Source organism: Elephas maximus, chromosome 6 (genome assembly GCF_024166365.1).
Source record: "Elephas maximus indicus isolate mEleMax1 chromosome 6, mEleMax1 primary haplotype, whole genome shotgun sequence".
In the NCBI taxonomy this organism is placed as follows: Eukaryota; Metazoa; Chordata; class Mammalia; order Proboscidea; family Elephantidae; genus Elephas; species Elephas maximus.
In genome coordinates this window covers 77446761-77465054 of record NC_064824.1, presented here as the reverse complement: position 1 = coordinate 77465054, position 18294 = coordinate 77446761, and the positions used below count along the sequence as shown (strand labels likewise).

Sequence of the window (18294 nt, the reverse complement as noted above, 5' to 3'; positions counted from 1 at the left end):
AAGAGTCAAGGAGAATCAGTGAAATATTTTGCTAGTGTGAGAGCAGTGGTATGGTACATTGGGTGTAGAATTTTCTGGAATCTTGGATCATTGAATGAATCTGCACTTGCTTGAGAATAGGTACTGTGGCCTCACCTAACTAGTGTTACTCATAAGCTTATCTGTTTTTTTCTGATTCTCTCTGAGTCTTATCAGAATTGTTTTAATATTTACGCTACTAATGTCATTTTTGAAAAATATTTCTGTCTGTAAATGGACATGGTATAAGCTGTAAAGGATAAAATAAGAAATTAAATTCCACTAATATCATTTCCTTATTTAATAATTCTTAATTTTTTTTGCTTCTTCCCTTATCAGTAGACACTTAAATTTTCCCGTTGTTTTCTAGTGGGACTGGTGCTGTAGTAAACATTCTTGTCTATAGCTTTGTGCATTGTGTACAAGTTCACCAGTATAGATTCCTGTTAGGGGAAGTCATTAAAGAGAATGTGCATTTAAATTGGTTGGGTTTTGTCACATTGCCCTCTAAGATTTTTTCAGTTTACCTTTCTCCCTGAAAATGCCAGTTTTCCCATACCATTGCTATAGTGGATATTGTTATTCTTTCATCATTTTTATCAGTGACATTTTTGAGTCCTACAGCACTTATCTATGCAGCATTTTACTTGTTGGCCATACCTATCTTGAAAGTTTTTTTTCCTCTTGGCTTCTACCCCTTTCAGTTTTGCACTGGTGATTATTTTATTGTCCCTTAGCAAAAGCTGAGGGAATGAAATTAAATGTAGTCCTGAATGTTAAACTCATTCTCTGAAGACAGTCCTACAGAGGGCCAAAGTCTGCAGTCCAGGTATGAACCTTTATGTGGATTTGGTTTATGCATAGCTAAAACTTAGACATTTTGAAGAGTAAATGAAACAACTCTTAGCCCACCCCTCTTGACTTCCTCTCTTGACCATTGATTATTTAAGCCAGTAATTTAAAAATTTTTTAATAGAAAGTTTTTTCATACCAACTAAATCATTCAGGGGGTACTGTTTGAAGACCACTTGTGTGAGCCATTTAAAAAAAACATAAAACCTGTATTCTAAACAAAAACCGAACGCAATTGAAGTCACTATTGATTATTAAGTTAAACCATATGAAATTACCATTTTGAGGCTAAACACATTGGTTGGATATCAACAATTAAATGGTTAACCTAATAGGAGGCAGAAGATAACTTCATGAATTGCATTCACGTTTTTTCATTGATAGGAGTTCCTCCTCCCCCACCCACCACCCCGCACACACTTGTCACCTTTCAGTTTTTAATGAGAGCTTCCTGGAAATTGTATAGAATCATTCCGTTCAGTATTTGCTGGTTTTTAAGCTTCTGAGATTGCTGTAAATGTCAGTTGGGTCAGAAGATGGGCTTCCATCTGAAAGCCAAGTATATAGGGACCTTACAAAGAAGCCATTTGTGCACCAAAGTATTAGTTAAGTTTTTAATGCTTATGGCAGATTGAAGGGGACTTGAACATATATGAAATGTAAGTGTTCTGTTACCTGGCTTTCAGGCTTCAATACCCATTACCATACAATCTTCTCCATGTGGCAGAGCATTGACTCACGAACAAAACAAGCTTATCTGACCTTTCCAAGTTACTCAGATCATTCTTCATCACAGAATGCCTCCTTTGACTTGCTTAATACAAATTCTACTCATTTTTTTTTAAGTCTTAATTTTTCTGTGGAACTTTCATATTTATCACAGTTCTTATGATTTTCTAAATTCTTTTTATAATACTTTATAATATGTTCTGTACAACACAGTTTAGCAAATAAACTCACTATTTCTTATGACTTACAGCTTAGCTTTTCTTACTTGGTAGATGATTGGAAATTCCTTAACCTGCAGTAAAACCATTTGTTTTATTTTACCTGTAAGTGCTTATTGTACTGGGCACACAACAGGTATTTGATGAATTGATTGCATTAAGCATCAGACTAAATGAAAGGAAATTAAACAAAATTACAATTGCTGTGTTTGGGTGAAGAATTCGCAGCTATATTTTATCCTTTTATTTTTTCTAAATTTTCTGTGACTGTCTTATGCTACTATAAACATTAATAATATATAAAATACATAGCTGTTCTTTTTTACTGATGTTTTAAATCTGTAATTGCTTAAGTAACATTGGATACAGATATGTATTATTCATAGATGCTTTAATGTCTGTGGCATTTTAAATTTACTTCTTTTTTCTTTAATAGGAGGAAAGGACAGACGAAGTGGCCTCATTCTGACAATCCCATTATGCCTGGAACAGACAAATATGGATGAACTGAGTGTCACCTTAGACTATCTACTCAGCATTCCAAGGTGACTCTAAAGGTGTCTTTTCTTAAATTTCGATATGTTTTCATTCATTTACTAATGATTCTTTCTACTGTTAAAGCGATAAAGCTACCTTACCTGCTTTTATTAGCAGTGAATTTAAAATTAAAGGCATTAGAATTAATACCAATACCACAGCAGATAAAATAGTTTATGCTGTCTTGATGCACTTAATATGATACAATTTTTAAAATGCTCATACTCTCAACTTTTCAGGAAAAAAAGATGAAGCATCTGTATACCATGCAACTTTAGAAAAGTCCGTGATGTTACTTCAGTAGAAAGCTTTTATTTATGTACTTATTTCACTGTATAAGTATAAATATATCTACAGATTCTAATATAGACTGGAAGCTACTAGGAGTTTTAAAAAATATATTTTTATTTAAAAAAATTACATTTTAACCCAAAGATCCTTAAAATTTTAATTTTCACGTTTCTTGGGTGAAGATAAAACATAAGCTTTCCTGTTTAGTCAGGTCTACTCATCACTTCGGCAACAACAAAAACAAAAAAAGCCCCTCAGCTTCCTCTCCTTAAGTGCCATTTGGGAGCTCAAGCCTGACAGACCATTACAGTCATCTGGAGACCTTTTTCAAAATTCTGATGTCTGGGCATCTACCCCTAGACATCCTGATCTAGTTGTTCTTGGAGGCCTGCTCATTAGAATTTTTCCAAAATGTTTAAGCTTTCCAAATAATTCTAATATAGAGCCAGATTTGCAAACCACTGCAGTAAAGCATGGGAAAGAGGGCAGAATTTTTGTGTGTTTGTAAAATATGAAAACCAAAAAGCCAAACCCAGTGCTGTTGAGTCGATTCCGACTCATATGTATAGAACCACCCCACAGAGTTTCCAAGGAGCGTCTGGTGGATTCAAACTGCCAACCCTTTGGTTAGCAGCCGTAGCACTTAACCACTACTCCACCAGGGTTTCCTTGTAAAATATAGAGGTAGAAAAAGCAAAACTGATTCTTGTAAGAATGCCCTTAAGCTCCAGATAGTGCATTTTAAACATTTTAGTTAGAGCAATTCTTTGTATCCTTTTCCTTTACCTGCAGTTTATTAACAGAAACTTATTTTATTTAAATCACCTTGCAGAATACAAGGTAAAGATATTTTAAAACAACTGATTTTAATCAAAACTACTTTATTACTGTGATCTAATGATTTTATTGCTGATTATATTTTCAATATTGGAAAGATAGAGATCATAAAGTAAAGCTTATTTTTTCACTTTCTATAGAGGCAAATTATCGGATCTCAGAGTCCATGTATTAATATTAAATGACCTTGTTTAATCCTGCGAGCTGCTGATTGTTGATCTGTGTTATTTACCATTGCCGTATTTTACTCAACTAACGTCAGCCCTCTGTGTTTGTTTGCCAACTGCGCCCTCCCCCCGTGAGGTGTTTTCACAAGCACTCCTATGCCATTTTTTTTTTTTTTTTTTTTTGGCTGTAAAAAATTAGTATAGTGCACTTAAAAAATGCCTCATGGGGGGAGGGCATGGTTGGCAAACCAGCGTTGAAGGCTCACGTTATTTGTGTAAAAATACGGTAGATAACAAGCTGCTTTTTAGGTAACCGATACTAGCCAGACTTGTGGCTAACAAATTTTGGAACAAGTATTCATGGATTTATAGATTGTTAAACGTATCGAGAAACTTAATGACCAATCTGAACCAACTGTCTTATTTTGTAGCTCAGGGAATTGAGGTCAGAAGTTAGAGTTACTTGCCAGGGTCAAATAGCTAGTTAGTAGTAGAACTGAGACTAGAATCTACAATTCCTGGCACAAGTCCAGAGCTTTGCCATACTTCAAATTAACAAATTACAGTACAAATTAACAGTCCACGTGTATCTTATGTGAAATAAGGTTCTGAAGTTAGAATGAAATGCAAAAATCACAAATGCCTAAAGAGGATTAGAGACTTAAATGCTATCTTTCCAGGAACATGCTGAATTTTCCTCCAGCATGGGAATGTGTCATTGAGGCTGAGTTCTGGGAGACGTAGTTTTTTTCACTTTCTGTGATTACGTTTGTTTTAAGAAAATGTGTATTTTTATATATTAGAATGACACTCAGATCAGCAGGATACTCACATTGAAAGAGGCACTGGGTAACTGAGGCAGGTTAAGGAACCAGCAGATTCATGCCTCCTGTCTCATGTTGACTCTGGGATGGCAAGCCAGTAAGTAGAATGAAGGGCAAAATAGCATGCACTGTTTAAATTCTCTCTTGCTCATAAGTATTTACGTATGATGCTACTGCATTGTAATTTCACATGCATGCTAGCTACACTGTAATTCAGCCTCTGCATACATCCACATACCTGCCAGCTCTAGAGAAGACATAAATGGAAGTGAGATGAAAGGACTTATTCTAGCAAGGCTAAATAGATACTTGGGTGATTTGTTTATCTTTCATAATGGTTTTGCTAAAGTTTTGCTCTCCCACATATTTGTGAAAACTCTGAATTGGATTTCTTCTATCAATGTCCTATAACCCTGATGTTTAAAAACCTGGCTGCGAGCTTTATATCAGTACTTGCCATTGCATTACAGAGCTAGAGTGTCTTTTTTTGAGCTGTTTAGCACAACTCTGGAGAGTAGTTTATTTGGTGTAATCTTGAGAACCAATCTTTCCACTATTCGGAACTGCTTTTAAATTATCCCCCCCCAACATTTATGAAAATTTTCAAATATACAGAAAAGTTGAAAGAATTGAACAGTAAATACCCATATACCCACCACTTAGAGTCTACAGTTAACATTGTGCTTTATTTGCCTTCTTCCATTTTTATGCATTTATCTAATCCCAGAACTGTTCTTAAGTTTACCCTATCAGGTCAGGCTTAGTATGTTAGAAATGTTTTTCCATTTCTAGTATTCCTGCATTTCTGTGTAACTTGCTTGTGTTTCTCAGCCTCCTGCTGTTACAATTCCTCTTAGCTGTGAGCATCTCCAGACAACTCAGAAGTGTAACTGGCTAATGTGACTTCTTCCCACCAGGAAAGCTCCAAAAGTAGTCTTTTTGCAGTGAAAGTGTTAATGTTTTGAATATAACAATAACTTTTAAAAATTTATGTAAAAAAAAAAAAGACTCTTCAGTTTCTTACCTATACTTTATGCTTATTTTTAATGACTGAGGAGTCACTAGGTATATGTAAGGAATGATGTATACCTATTTAAGTAGAATGAGAATGGGGCATTTCTTGGCCCCTTTGTTTCAGACTCTTGAGTACAGAGGCTGAGAAGGGAAGGGTTAGCTTAACTGTAGCCTGACCTGAATACTGACTTTATGTTCCATTAACTGGTGCCTAGTTCTACATGGAGTTCCAGCCTAACCATTACTGTTCCTTTTTTTTTATAAAGGTAAGTCATCGGTTTTAAAACAGAATAACAGAATGGTAATTTGAGCCATCATGAATGTTAAATTTTAGGAGAGGCTAATGGAGTTTGTCTTTTGTTTTCCCAGCTATTGCTGTAAATTTGAGACAGAAATAACAGGAATGGAAATTATGATTCCATGATTCAGAAAGCATAACCAAATATAAGATTCCCATAAGGAGGTAAAGACAAGAAATACAAATTAGTCTGCATATCTTTTCATAAGAAAGTAAATGCTGAGCTTACCACTAATCAAAACCTCACAAATAGGTATTCCTCTCAAATCATTTTTATTACATATTTCAAAATTTTAAATCAGAAGTGTTTTCATATGTGTTAATAATGATACAAGGCCGATCCCCCAAAAAAACGCCCCAAAAGGCGATGGTAATTCACATCCCCACTTTCCCACTCCCCCCCCTCCCCGTCCCCGTGACATTTTCTCCCTCTGACCCTTATCACCTGGTTAGGTCTTTACAAAACGACTACCTCCACAGCCCCCTTCTGTCCACGAGCCACTCAGGGCTGAGGACTTCACAAGTTAGGGCTCTGTCTAATTAACTGCCAAACAGGCAGACATCAGGCCCACTTGGCCCTCAAGGCTCCTGAAATGTCCAGTAGTTCGCCAGAATGACTCAGAACTCATGGAACGAGCTATATTCACAATAACCTTTTTAATGTATCCACAAATGGATATAATGAGAGATTAAAAGTGAAAAGGTGCACAGGTGAGAGGTCTAGGAGGAGGTTGCGGCACAGAGCTTCATGTCCCCAGACATGGGCCCGTCCTCCCAAGTTCATCTTCAATCCAGAAGTTCTAGGGTCAGGGGTTCTTTATAATAGTTATCAGGGCTTCTATGTTATATGCATGAGGGGACCTTAATGCATAGTCAGTGATTGATTGAATCACTGACTGTGCGTGACTGATTCTGTTAGGTCCCTGCCCCCTTTCTTCCTGTAGTTCAACAGGTGTAGTCCTTGGGCTCCTACCTCATTTGCAGTTGTTTTAAGTGTTGCCTGGCTGTTTCAGAAAAACAGCCACCTTGGATTGCTAGGGAATTCTGAGGTTTGTTTTCAGACACCAGAGACGAAAGGCCAAGTTGAGTCCTTTGTCCCACACGTCACATTTAATGCGTGGGATGAGATGTGAGTCCTTTGTCCCACACATCACATTTGATGCGTGGGATGAGATGTGTTTTCAGCACTATCACATGAAGTGTGATTACAAAGTATTGAGTTTGCCTGTTTTTAAAAACATTCGGCAAAGAATATCCTGAGTGTTTCTCAACTTTTTAAAAATTATCATTTTGTAAAGAGATCTTTTAGATATTTTTTCCTAATTCTATAGTTCTTTTTTTATAGTTCCTGAATAATTTTTTCCTATTTTGTGTAATAGTAGTTTACAGTTAGAATCACAGTCTCTTATTAAATTGTGAGATCCTTGAATACCAAGCCATGTCTTATTTATTTCTGCATCCACAGTACCAAAAAGAACGTGGAGACTTTAGGTGTTCAGTATATGCATATCGAAAGAATGAACCAGACTTAGCAATGACATCATAGAAATGACTTAGAGTATACCATGAAAGGGAGTATAACCGCTGTATACTTATAAACCAAGTCCTATAACATGTCATTTCGTAAATGCCGGTAATCTATAGGGCAAGCCAAAAAAACCAAACCCAGTTCAATTGCCATTGAGTTGATTCCAACTCATAGCCACCCTATAGGACATTGTAGAACTGCCCCCATAGGGTTTCTAAGGAGCACCTGGTGGATTTGAACTGCCGACCTTTCAGTTAGCAACTGAGCTTTTAACCACTGTGCCACCAGGGCTCCTTCTGTAGGGTAAGAATGTTCCTTTTTTTTTTTGAACTCTATTTCTGGACACCTTTGTTCAAAGGAAATTTTACACAGAAGCCAAGTATATAAAATAGAGGTAGAGGCTTACATCCGATTCTGCTCGTCTCTGTCTTCCCTTCTTATACTCCATGTCCATGGAATACCCCTTCCCCCATTTTTAAGGAGCTTCCTTGGAATTTATAGGACTCTGCATAGCAGTTAGAAAGTAATTTGAGTATGAATATAACACCTTTATTTGATAATTTATTTGTTGGCATAGAGTTTAAAAGGACTTGTATAGTCAGCAAGGGTGTGATTTTAATGGTCCTATTCTATTTCTTTTTTAATAGCTGAAACTTCCAAGAAAGTTTGAACCAATGCTGTCCTTTTCCTCTCCAAATGCACATATATAGCAAATGATGGTATAATTGCTTTGACCTTACAGTTACTTCAAAGCTCTGCAGTTAATAGTCCCTGGGTGGCACAAGCAGTTTGAGCTGGGTTGGTAGCCACAGGGTTGGTGGTTCAAATCCACCCAGCGGCACTGGAAGAAACAGGCCTGGCAGTCTGTTCCTGTAGAGACTAAAAAATTACAGCCAAGAAAACCCTATGGAGCAGTTCTACTCTGTAACACATGGGGTCTCCTGAGTCACAAATTAATGACAAAAACAAAATCGACAACAAAGTGCTATAGTTAAGTGCTCTGAACATGCTTTATGCTATTGATGAGTGACTTTTTACTGTTTATTTCATTCATTCAAATATTGAAAATCTAGTATGTGCCATTTTAAATGGTAGTAGCTGAGCCAGTATTTTTTTTTTTTTTTTTTTTTGCTATGTGTTTTGTATTTTTCAGCCTCTTCCATTTTTTTATTTTTCAAATGCTTAAGTTGACAAATAAGGATGCACTGAATCTTCAAGCTGGATTACTACAACAGTATCCAAGCTAGTTTTTGTGCTCCCGTTCACTCCCCCATAAACACACAAGTACCAGATTAATTTCCCCAAAGCGACAGTTCCATCCTCATCCTCAGTTTTCAATACCCTTTTCTGTACAATCGGTTCAGTTCAATAGCCATTTATTTTGCTGATACCAAGTTCATGACACTGTGCTAGGTACTTTGTGTGCTATGAAGACAAGAAAGACTAATCTTTGCTCTCAAGGACACTCTTTGAAGCTTTTTAGACTGCTGTGAGATTGTCTATGACCTGACTCAACCTTTTTCAGTTAATATTTTTTGAGTACTTTGCAAGACACCTTCTCTTCAAATAACTTAACGAGATGAATACTATGTTCTCCATTTTGTAGATGAAAAAGTGATTAACAGAGAAGAAACTTGCCCAGGCTAATACGTGGTGCCTTTGCTCATATTCTTCCTACTCTGTATCCAGCCTTCATGTTAAGGCTTTTTGGCTCCGTTTAAATAGGTTCCTCTCAGATTTCTTTCAGGTGTTTTCCAAACTCAGAGCACTTGCTGTTTCTGATTCATTAGACTTTTAGTCATGATGTCCTTAATAATAATTCTCGAATGGTTACATTTATTATTTAAACCTTACATTGTTTCTGAAAAATTTAAAAGGTTTATGTTGTTCCTCTGGTGACATTAAATAAGATAATGCCTGTCAGTATAAAGTAAGCACTAATTAAAATACTGCTTTTCTCATCATTCTTTTGCCTTCCAAAAAGATGCTAAGCTCTTTGAGGGGAGAAACTGTCTTAGATTTGTATTTGCCGCAGCTCCGTGTTTTTTTTTTTTTTTTCTTCCATGTAGTTCCTCAGGCTTCTAAGAGTTGGCATCGACTCGACGGTGGTGGGGTGGTTGTTCAATGGGTATGGATTTCTGCCCTTTATTTCATTTTACCACTTCAGTTTCTTCAGGGCGCTGCATGCTGAAATGTGGGCTGAATTGGCTACAGAGCATTGGTTACAATGGTTACAGACCATTCTCAGAGCACCTCACATTTTGTTGGAAAATCAAATAAATACGCAGACCTTGCCAGCTGAGTAGAAGTTGTTTTGATGAATGAGTTCATCTGGCCTAGTCTTGCCTTCCTTTTAGGACTTTAAATTTCAGAAGGACCTTAGCGTTTACTTACGGATGATGATTGGGAGGTATGCGTGAAGAGGTCCTAGCATACATTGAGTGCTTATTCTGTGCTGAAGTCTTATAAATACTTCGTATATGTTAAGTCATTTCATCTTTGTAACAACTCGATGAGAGTAGTACTATTATCCTCATCCCCATCCTACCGATGAGGCATAGAGAGGGTGGGCAGTTTAGGTATCTTGACCAACGGGATGTGGGTAGCAAGGGTTAGATGGGGGGGGATTTGAATCCAGGCAGCCTCTCTCCAAGCCTGTGCTCCTAATCACTGCACTGCGTCCACCTCTTTTATAATCACAGTGCCATATCTGGTTGGTTACTTGCAGTGTTAACATAAAACCTGGGCCCGTGAAGATGACAACTTTCATAATTATAACATTATAAAAAATTTTGAGAAGCTTTTAAACTTATTTTAACGTTTTGTATCAACAGATATTCAGTATGTCCTTAAAATCGTAGCATTTTCTAGTACAAAGGGAACTTATTGATCATCTAATTATAGACTCATAGACTGTCAGGTTGGAAAGTATCTTAACAATCATCTAGTACAATCACTCTACCCATATTTAATCCTCTTTGTAAAAATGCTGCCAAGTACTCACCTTTTCTTGATTAGAAATTCAACATTTACAGGGGCTGTCTTTCATTTTTCTCTTTTAATCTTGTCAGTCCTTCCTAATTTTAGAAAAATTCGTTTATTTTGCAGACTAAACAACAGAGTACAGAGAGGTTTAATGACTTGTTGAAAGTCACAAGGACAGTAAGGTCATAATTCTTTATTCACTCAACAAATAGTGAGTGCCTACAGTATGCTCTTCAGTGTCCTAGGTGCTGACAAATGAATGAACACCGCAGACCCAGTCTCTGCCCTTATGGACTTTACATCCTGAAGGTCAGCCAAACAAATACTACAAATAACTATGCAATACATTGGATATTCATGAGTACAAATTAAAAAAAAAAAAAACAGAAGAATCGGGAGAGTCATAGGGTAGGGAAAGGAGTGTGTAACGATAATTTACAAAGGGTGGTAAAGAAAGGCCATACTGATCAAGTAACATTTTACCAGAGATGATTCAAGACACAGGACATGTGTAAATGCAAAGGCCCTGAGGCAGGAGTAGTTTAGCGAGTTTTATGAACAGCTAGGAGGCCAGTATGCCTGGAGCAGGTTGAGAGGGACAGTACTAGGAGATCAGTCAGAGAGAAAGGTTGGAGTCAAATCACAGAGGACCATGTAGGCCATGATACCAAAAACTCATTGCTGTTGAGTCAATTCAGACCCATAGCAACTCTAGGGTACAGGGTAGAACTGCCCTGTAGGGTTTCCAAGACTGTAGTCTTTATGGAAGCAGACTGCCAAATCTTCATCCCACAGAGGGCTGGTGGGTTCTAACCACCATCCTTTGAGTTAGGAGCCGTACACTTTAACCACTGAGCCACCAGGACTCCATGATAAAGATTTCAATTCTGAACAAGAAGGGAAGCCATTGTTGCATTCCGACTGAGGAGTGATATGATTGAATGTCATTTAACAATTTTAAAGGCCCTCTGTGTTTAAAGCATTATGCTAGAAACTGCCAAGATATTAGAAAGATATTCTTGATTTCTTGAGGCATGTTATCCAATGAAGATGCATTATAAACAGGTAATTATAATTAAAAAAAAAACCAAACCCATTGCGGTTGAGTTGATTCCAACTTACAGCGACCCTATAGGACAGAGTAGAACTGCCCCATAAAGTTTCCAAGGAGTGGCTGGTGGATTCAAACTGCTGACCTTTTGTTAGCAGCCAAGCTCTTAACCACTGTGCCACCAGGGCTCCAACTATAATAAAAGCGTAAGTGAAGTAAGTGCTGTAATGTAGGTAAAAGACCTCTAAGAGTGGAAGAGAAGGAGATGTTAGTTTTATTTGAATAAAGTAGGGAAGAGTTGCGGAGCTCTGGTGATGCAGTGGTTAAGAGCTGGGCTGCTAAGCAAAAGGTCAGCAGTTCAAATCCACCAGTCGCTCCTAGGAAACCCTATGGGGCAGTTCTACCTGTCCTGTAGGGTCACTGTCAATTGGGATTGACTTGATGGCAGTGGGTTCAAGGAAGAGTTGCAGGATACTGAATCCAGGAAATCCATCAGCAATCCTTTTCTAGGTCAAAAGCAAGGGAGCTCCTTATAAAAGTGTTAACTGTACGAGAGGGATTTATTTGCATAGCAGTTTTAGCTTCTCCACCATGCCCTTTATGAAGGGCATAACATGTTTCTAAATTAAATATGTTGTCCTAAAAGCCGTTTAAACCATAACTCTACTTGTAGGAATGGAGAAACAAAAGTATTTCATTCCAAGTAGTTGAAAGGTCACTTGGTCTTGCAGTTTTGAAACAGTATCTTTAGATTGTGTGCCTTTTTACTGTCCATCTTAGTAAAATGTGAGAAAGTTATGATAAAGAGTGTTTTTAAGTACTCTGAAAGATAAATTTAGAGTATTTCATGTCCTTAAGCTCTCTACAGATGCTATTTGCAAGCTTCATTACTTTTTCAGTCTTAATGTATAAATTAATTTAGAATGTTCTTTGAAATATAAATGTGTTATTTGTGTAAAACTTATTTGTTTAACAAAATAATTGTTTAAGCTTTTTCTCAGAGATTCAGTTGCCAGTGACAGGAAAGTACCAGCTAGCTTTTTGAGGATGTCATACTGCTCTTGGCTCTACTCTCAGCCTAGGTGAAGTCCCTCCACTGAACAGCTCTGGTTCTCACTTCCCCCTCCTGAAAACTTCCATCACAGGGCCCTTAGTTCTCTGAGTTTGCTGCCACTTCTCTGAGGGCCACTAAACAGCCAGCCATCCTACCTGGACTGCTGTCTCCTGGGCTTGCCTCTTCACTCAGTCTTAGTGGTCTTGTAGGGTGTCTTGTTGGTGAAAACTCCAGGAATTCCCTCCTTTCCTCAGCCTACAACCAGCAATTAGGCGTCAGATTTGCTTCCCTCTGCAAGTCTTTATATGCCGTTGCTAACCCTGAAGTGATCGTCTTATTGACCAACTTTTTCTCCTCTAAACAATACTTAGTAGACCCTTTGTTTTATAATGCAAAATCTAAAATAGAGTACTTTAAATTTTTAAAAATTGAGATATAATTCACATATCATTAGAAAACACCCTTTTAGAACATACAATTAAGTGGTTTTTAGTATATTCACACAAGGTTATGCAGCCATACCCACTACCTAATTATAGAACATTCCATCAGCACAAAAAGAAACCCCTGTACCTTTTAGCACTCGCTGCCCATACTCCCCTCTCCTAGTCCCTGGCAACCACCAATCTACTTTCAGTCTCTACAGATTTGCCTATTCTGGACATTTCATATAAAAGTGGAACCGTATGCTATAATAATATGACCTTCTTTGTCTGGCTTCTTTCACTTAGCATGATGTTTTCAGGATTTATTCATTTGTAGCATGTACCAGTGCGTCATTCAATTTTATGGCTGAATAATATTCCATTCTATAGATATACTGTCTTGTTTATTCATTCATCAGCTTATGGACAATTGAATTGTTTACATTTTTTTGGCTATTACAACTTAGGCTGCTTTGAACATTTATGTGTAGGTTTTGTGTGGACATGTGTTTCAGTTTGTCTCATCTTCTCGGCACTTTTTATTTATTTTGTAAGCTTGGCTTCTATCCTTGCCTACAGAGAGGCCTGCTTCTCCCTCCAAATCATTGGTAGCAACATTCACATACTGTGTCTTGGAGAAGCGATGTCTACAGTAGACCAGGACATCGCTTCTCCAGGAACCACTTTTGGGGACAGTATGAATGCTTGCGGGGAGTACGGGAGGGACTAGTTAAATCCTCTGGAGCTATTGGATTTAAATACCCAAGAAAAGGTCTGCTGTTTACTTTTCCTATAGTATAGGCAGCTGGGAGAACTTCGGGTGGAGAGAGGTTTCACTCCCAAGTTCTTACTCTGCTAAGGAAAGTTGTAGTTGCTTTTACAGTATTAGATGAAGGGCAGTTAAAATCCTTGCATAAAGTTGATTTTTGTAAGTAATAGTATTATAGCTATATAGATTTGGTCTTTAGAATGGAGTTTTTCTGTACAGAAATTGTTGCATTTTATTGGGGCGGGCTTCTGGGAAGTGCTTAGTAAATAAGCACTGAATAATTAAATATAATGTTGCAATAACAGATTTTCCAATGCTCAAGATAGTATTTTGTTGGTCAAGTGACTAAAAATGCTAAAGTGAGAGCAGAGGTGGGTCAAACATTGTGTATTCAAGCTTTGAATTATTATGTACACAAATTGCTACCTCATCTCATTAAATTTCCCCAAAAGAGCACTAAGAAACCCATTTCCAATGGTTTAATAAGAGCTTGCTTTGTTTCCTCTTTTAAACTATCCATTCATAAACTTCATACTTCCGTCAAGAAGGAGAGGCAAGAAGTAGGTAACACTGGAGTCTCATCTTACAGGTGAAGAAATTGAGAGGCTGGTGGGACTATCTGATGTTGCTGGGATTTCTTCACTTCAGACGTTGATTTTCCATGCTTTTAAAGTAATTGTCTTGCCAAATTAGCTTGCGAATTGTAAACATTTACTTAAATAAAAATAAATTGCTTGAGAAAACTGAAAGGATACTCTGAAGAATTTTATTTATTGACAGTGTAAACCAAACCAAGTGGGATTAATTCTCCTCATATATAATTAAGCTTTAAACCTTTGCTATTTAGAATTTTGCAGAATAAAATCTAAAGTTTGTTTTAATGCTTTGTAATTTTGTTTTGTTTCAGTGAAAAGTGTAAGGCTAGAGGATTTACTGTGATAGTGGATGGCAGAAAATCACAATGGAATGTGGTGAAAACAGTAGTCTTAATGCTACAGGTAATTTTACTTTTGACTATCAGGAAATGGTTTTATTTTACAGCAACAGATCATGGCGGTAATGGCAAACCCATTTCATTCGTAATACTGTGCCCAAACTCAGCAGTGACAGAATTCTGAAAATACACGTATCACTATCAAACTATGATTCAATTAGATTAAATTTAGTTTCGATTCAGTTCTTTCAAATTTAGAATTTAAGTAGTAAAATGATCTTTTAAGTGATCTAAAATAATACATCATGTTTACATAATTTAAGCAAGTAGGCCAGTGATTCTAAAAGGGCTGGATAGACATGATCAGACTCAGCTGGGGAGCTTCGCATGCTGTAGTACCTACACCTTCCTCCCTTCTCCGTCTCATCCTGATACTACAGGTAGAGAGTAAAACTGGTTAAGTGGAGGCTAAAAAAAGCTTCTCAGGTGATTCTGACATGTCTCTTTCTCCTATTCCCTGCTTTCCTCCAAAAAAGAAAAAAAAGCAGGATTCATAACTATAATCCAGAAGGAATTTACTTAATGACTGTGTCCTAAGGAACTTTAGCAACTCACAAATTAACATTTAATAAACACCTACCATTATAAAGTCCTCCCAGCCTTCAGTTTTATTTTTCTTGTGTTCCTCACAGAATATTTCTGTGATGCCTTGCATGTAGTAGGTACCCACTCAACCTTTGTTGATTTAATATAAGGGTATTGAGGACATTATGATCTGATGTAGAAAAATAAAACACCTGAGCAGTTGAAGGGGGTGCATGGATTGCTCTCATGCACCTGGGTTCCCTTGAAAGGGCTTCTAGAAAAAGTAAATTTTAAGTGATTAAACAAAACAGATCATATAATTTAAATGAAAGAAAGTGAGAAGGGCTTTCCTGGCAGGGTCACTGATTTAGTGATGGTGCAGAAACGAAGGCAATACACTAAAGTGAGTTGATGGAAGGCCAGGGAAAATACAAGTTGTCAGTAACATGAACATTCATTAAGGTAATTGTCAACGATATTGAAAGAAAGATCAAGAATTTTAAATGAATTTAGAAGAAATTGGTGCTGCTTTAGAGTTCTATGGAAAGGGATATACTTAAAAATTTTAAATGATACCTAAGGAGAATAATTCTTAATGGTTTATCTTTTATTTGGGATAATTAGGAAAAAGGCATTTGAGGGGCAGGAGTAAGGTGGTAATTTTAGTTTTTAGTTTTAGTGTTTGATATGGTTCAGCCACTGAGCTAAGCTTGCTGTATAAATTGCCTCATTTAGTTTTATCCTCACATCCTTGTAAAGCAGGTTCTGTTATCCCCAAAGGTCAACACAGGCACGAGGATTTTAAATCTTATCTGGGTTCTCCTAATGAATGCCAGGAAGATAAGGATTGGAACTTAGCATAACCCATCTCCTAGGCCTTGGCGTTTGCCATTACAGCATGTATATTTACCAGCAGGAAATACATCTGAGGTGGTCCCCAACTGTCTTCCTGTTGCCTCATTCTTCTTAAGTTTGTGACCTAAATGTTCCATCATTTAAATCATTCTTTTGTGTTAGAAAGGACATAGCCTCCAGACGACCACTTTTTAAGGGAACATAGATTGGTGTTTTGTAGTAACTACTTCTGTCAAATATATTTTCAGTACTTTTATATTCTGAACCCTGAAGATTAATTCTTTTCTATGAAGGTTGTTAAAATAACTATTAGGTGAGAAATCCATTAATTATGACCTTGTGTTCTTCCTTCCATCCTGTCATTCAACTATGTCACAGATGAGCTGTTTGGGACTTGCTGTTTGAACTGGACTTTGATCAGTGGCAGTTTTGAAGAACAATCAATGGATGGTTTAATCCCCTCTTGCGATTTCTTTTCTGATAGGTATTTTAACAACTTTTGGATTTATTAATAGTTAACGTTTTCAGCAAGTTGCAATGACCTGTTGTTTACTCCTACTCAAACAGTGTTTCCACCTACAAAGTCATCCATTGCTTTTATCTCAAAAGGGACCTGTACTACACGTTTGGGAGCCCAGAGCTTGGGTCTGGCTCTGCCTATTACTAGTGTTCTCAAAAATAAAAGGTTTGGTTTCCTTTGTTTCTCACAGGTTTAATATTCAATAATTTTGGAAGAGTACATTTAAAATGTAATATCAGTTAAGCTTTTACAAAAATCAGTATACGAACCTGTCTTAGACCTACCCTAAATTTCCCAGACATAAATTTACTCTGTTATCTTATTCACAACCCAGTCTTTGCAGGGTCACCAGATTTCTGACAAATCTAATGACATGTTTACATTGTAAGGTTTTATATTTTCTCCCAATTAATAAGAATAGTGATGATTACTGCTAATAATAATTCAGTGGTGCCATTTATGATCTAGAATAGTCTCTTGAGTTTGTAAATAAAATTTTATTGAAACTTAAGTACGCCCATTTCATTTAATTATTGTCTCTCTGGCTCCTTTCATGGTATCATGCAGAGACTGTATGGCCCAGAAAGCCTAAAATATATACTGACTGGACCTTTCGGAAAAAGATTGGCAAGCCTTGGTTTAGAATATATGAAGTGGCAGGACTTAGGGTCAGCCCTGTCATTTTTTAGTTCTGTGGTCTTGGACAAGTTATTTCAGTTCTCTGAAACCCAACTCGCTCTTCTGTAAAACTGGGAGAATGAGAGCCCCTTGTTATTGAGGACTCATTTATTCAACAGATACTTGTAGAGCATCTTCTGTATTATAGGCATAGGCACTGGAGGTGTAAAAGTGACATGATACACAAAGCACCTGCCATTAAGACATTTATATTCTACTTGAGGAGTAGGACAATAAGCAGTTAAGCGAATTAATAGATATTACATAGTGATAAATGCCATTAAAAGAAATACAGCAGTGAAAGGAGACTGAGTCAGGTGATGCTACTTTAGATAGGGTAGCCAGGGAAGGCCTCTCCGAAGAAGAGATATTTGAGTGGAATTCTAAACAAAGTGAGAGAGCAGTGCCTTTAGGTATAAGGCAAAGAACATTCCAGACAGAGGCAAGGGCAAAATGTACTAGGAAGGGAGTGGTGTGAAATGAGCTCCAAGAGATTGACGGGGCCTGAGCATGGAGAGCCTTGTAGGTCTTGGTAACAGGTTTTCATTTTTTCTGGGTACAAGAGGACATCAAACAGAGAGACTGTTTATAAGAGGCTGTTTCAGAAGCCTGGCTCCTTTGGGGATGTTAGCAGTCCAGGTGGTAGAAATGGTTAGATTTAGGATATGTGTTGAAGATAGACTCTACAGGACTTGCTGATAAAATATTCATGTTAATTTCCATTCTTTTTTAGGTAATATGACTTACCGTATTTAGTAAATGTGAAATTATATTTGTCAAAGATTAGTACCTTCAAGTTAATAATCATGCAGAACCTTAGTCTTTTTTCGTAATGACCAATAAAAAGCTTATTTTGTAAGAAAATTGCTTTTATGTGGTTTAAAGAAATTTTCTAAGATGATTGTGCTAGAAAAAAGCATTTTCCATATCATAGAAAATCCAAATGTAATGATTTCTCAACTAAAATTTAAATCTTACAGTTCAATTTAAACATTCTTTGTAGAGAGATTCCTTAAAACAAACAATTCACATGTATGCTCTAATTTCATTGTTTATTTGAAAGCTTTTCTGAATCAGCTTGTCTTTGTGTTTTTTTGTTGCCATATATGTTTTGAAGTTTGAGTA

At 36.9% G+C, this 18294-nt stretch overlaps 1 protein-coding gene across 3 annotated transcripts in view; it reads left to right on the top strand.

The window, feature by feature from the left end:
* The window catches only part of SESTD1 (SEC14 and spectrin domain containing 1), a 128114-nt gene that overhangs the window by 48477 nt on the left and 61343 nt on the right, over window positions 1–18294 (top strand). For all 3 annotated transcript variants that reach the window (XM_049887560.1, XM_049887561.1, XM_049887562.1), the window contains exons 3-4: window positions 2254–2362; window positions 14505–14595. In XM_049887560.1, coding sequence (XP_049743517.1) covers window positions 2254–2362; window positions 14505–14595 — 200 coding nt within the window. The remainder of the gene's footprint in view (window positions 1–2253; window positions 2363–14504; window positions 14596–18294) is intronic.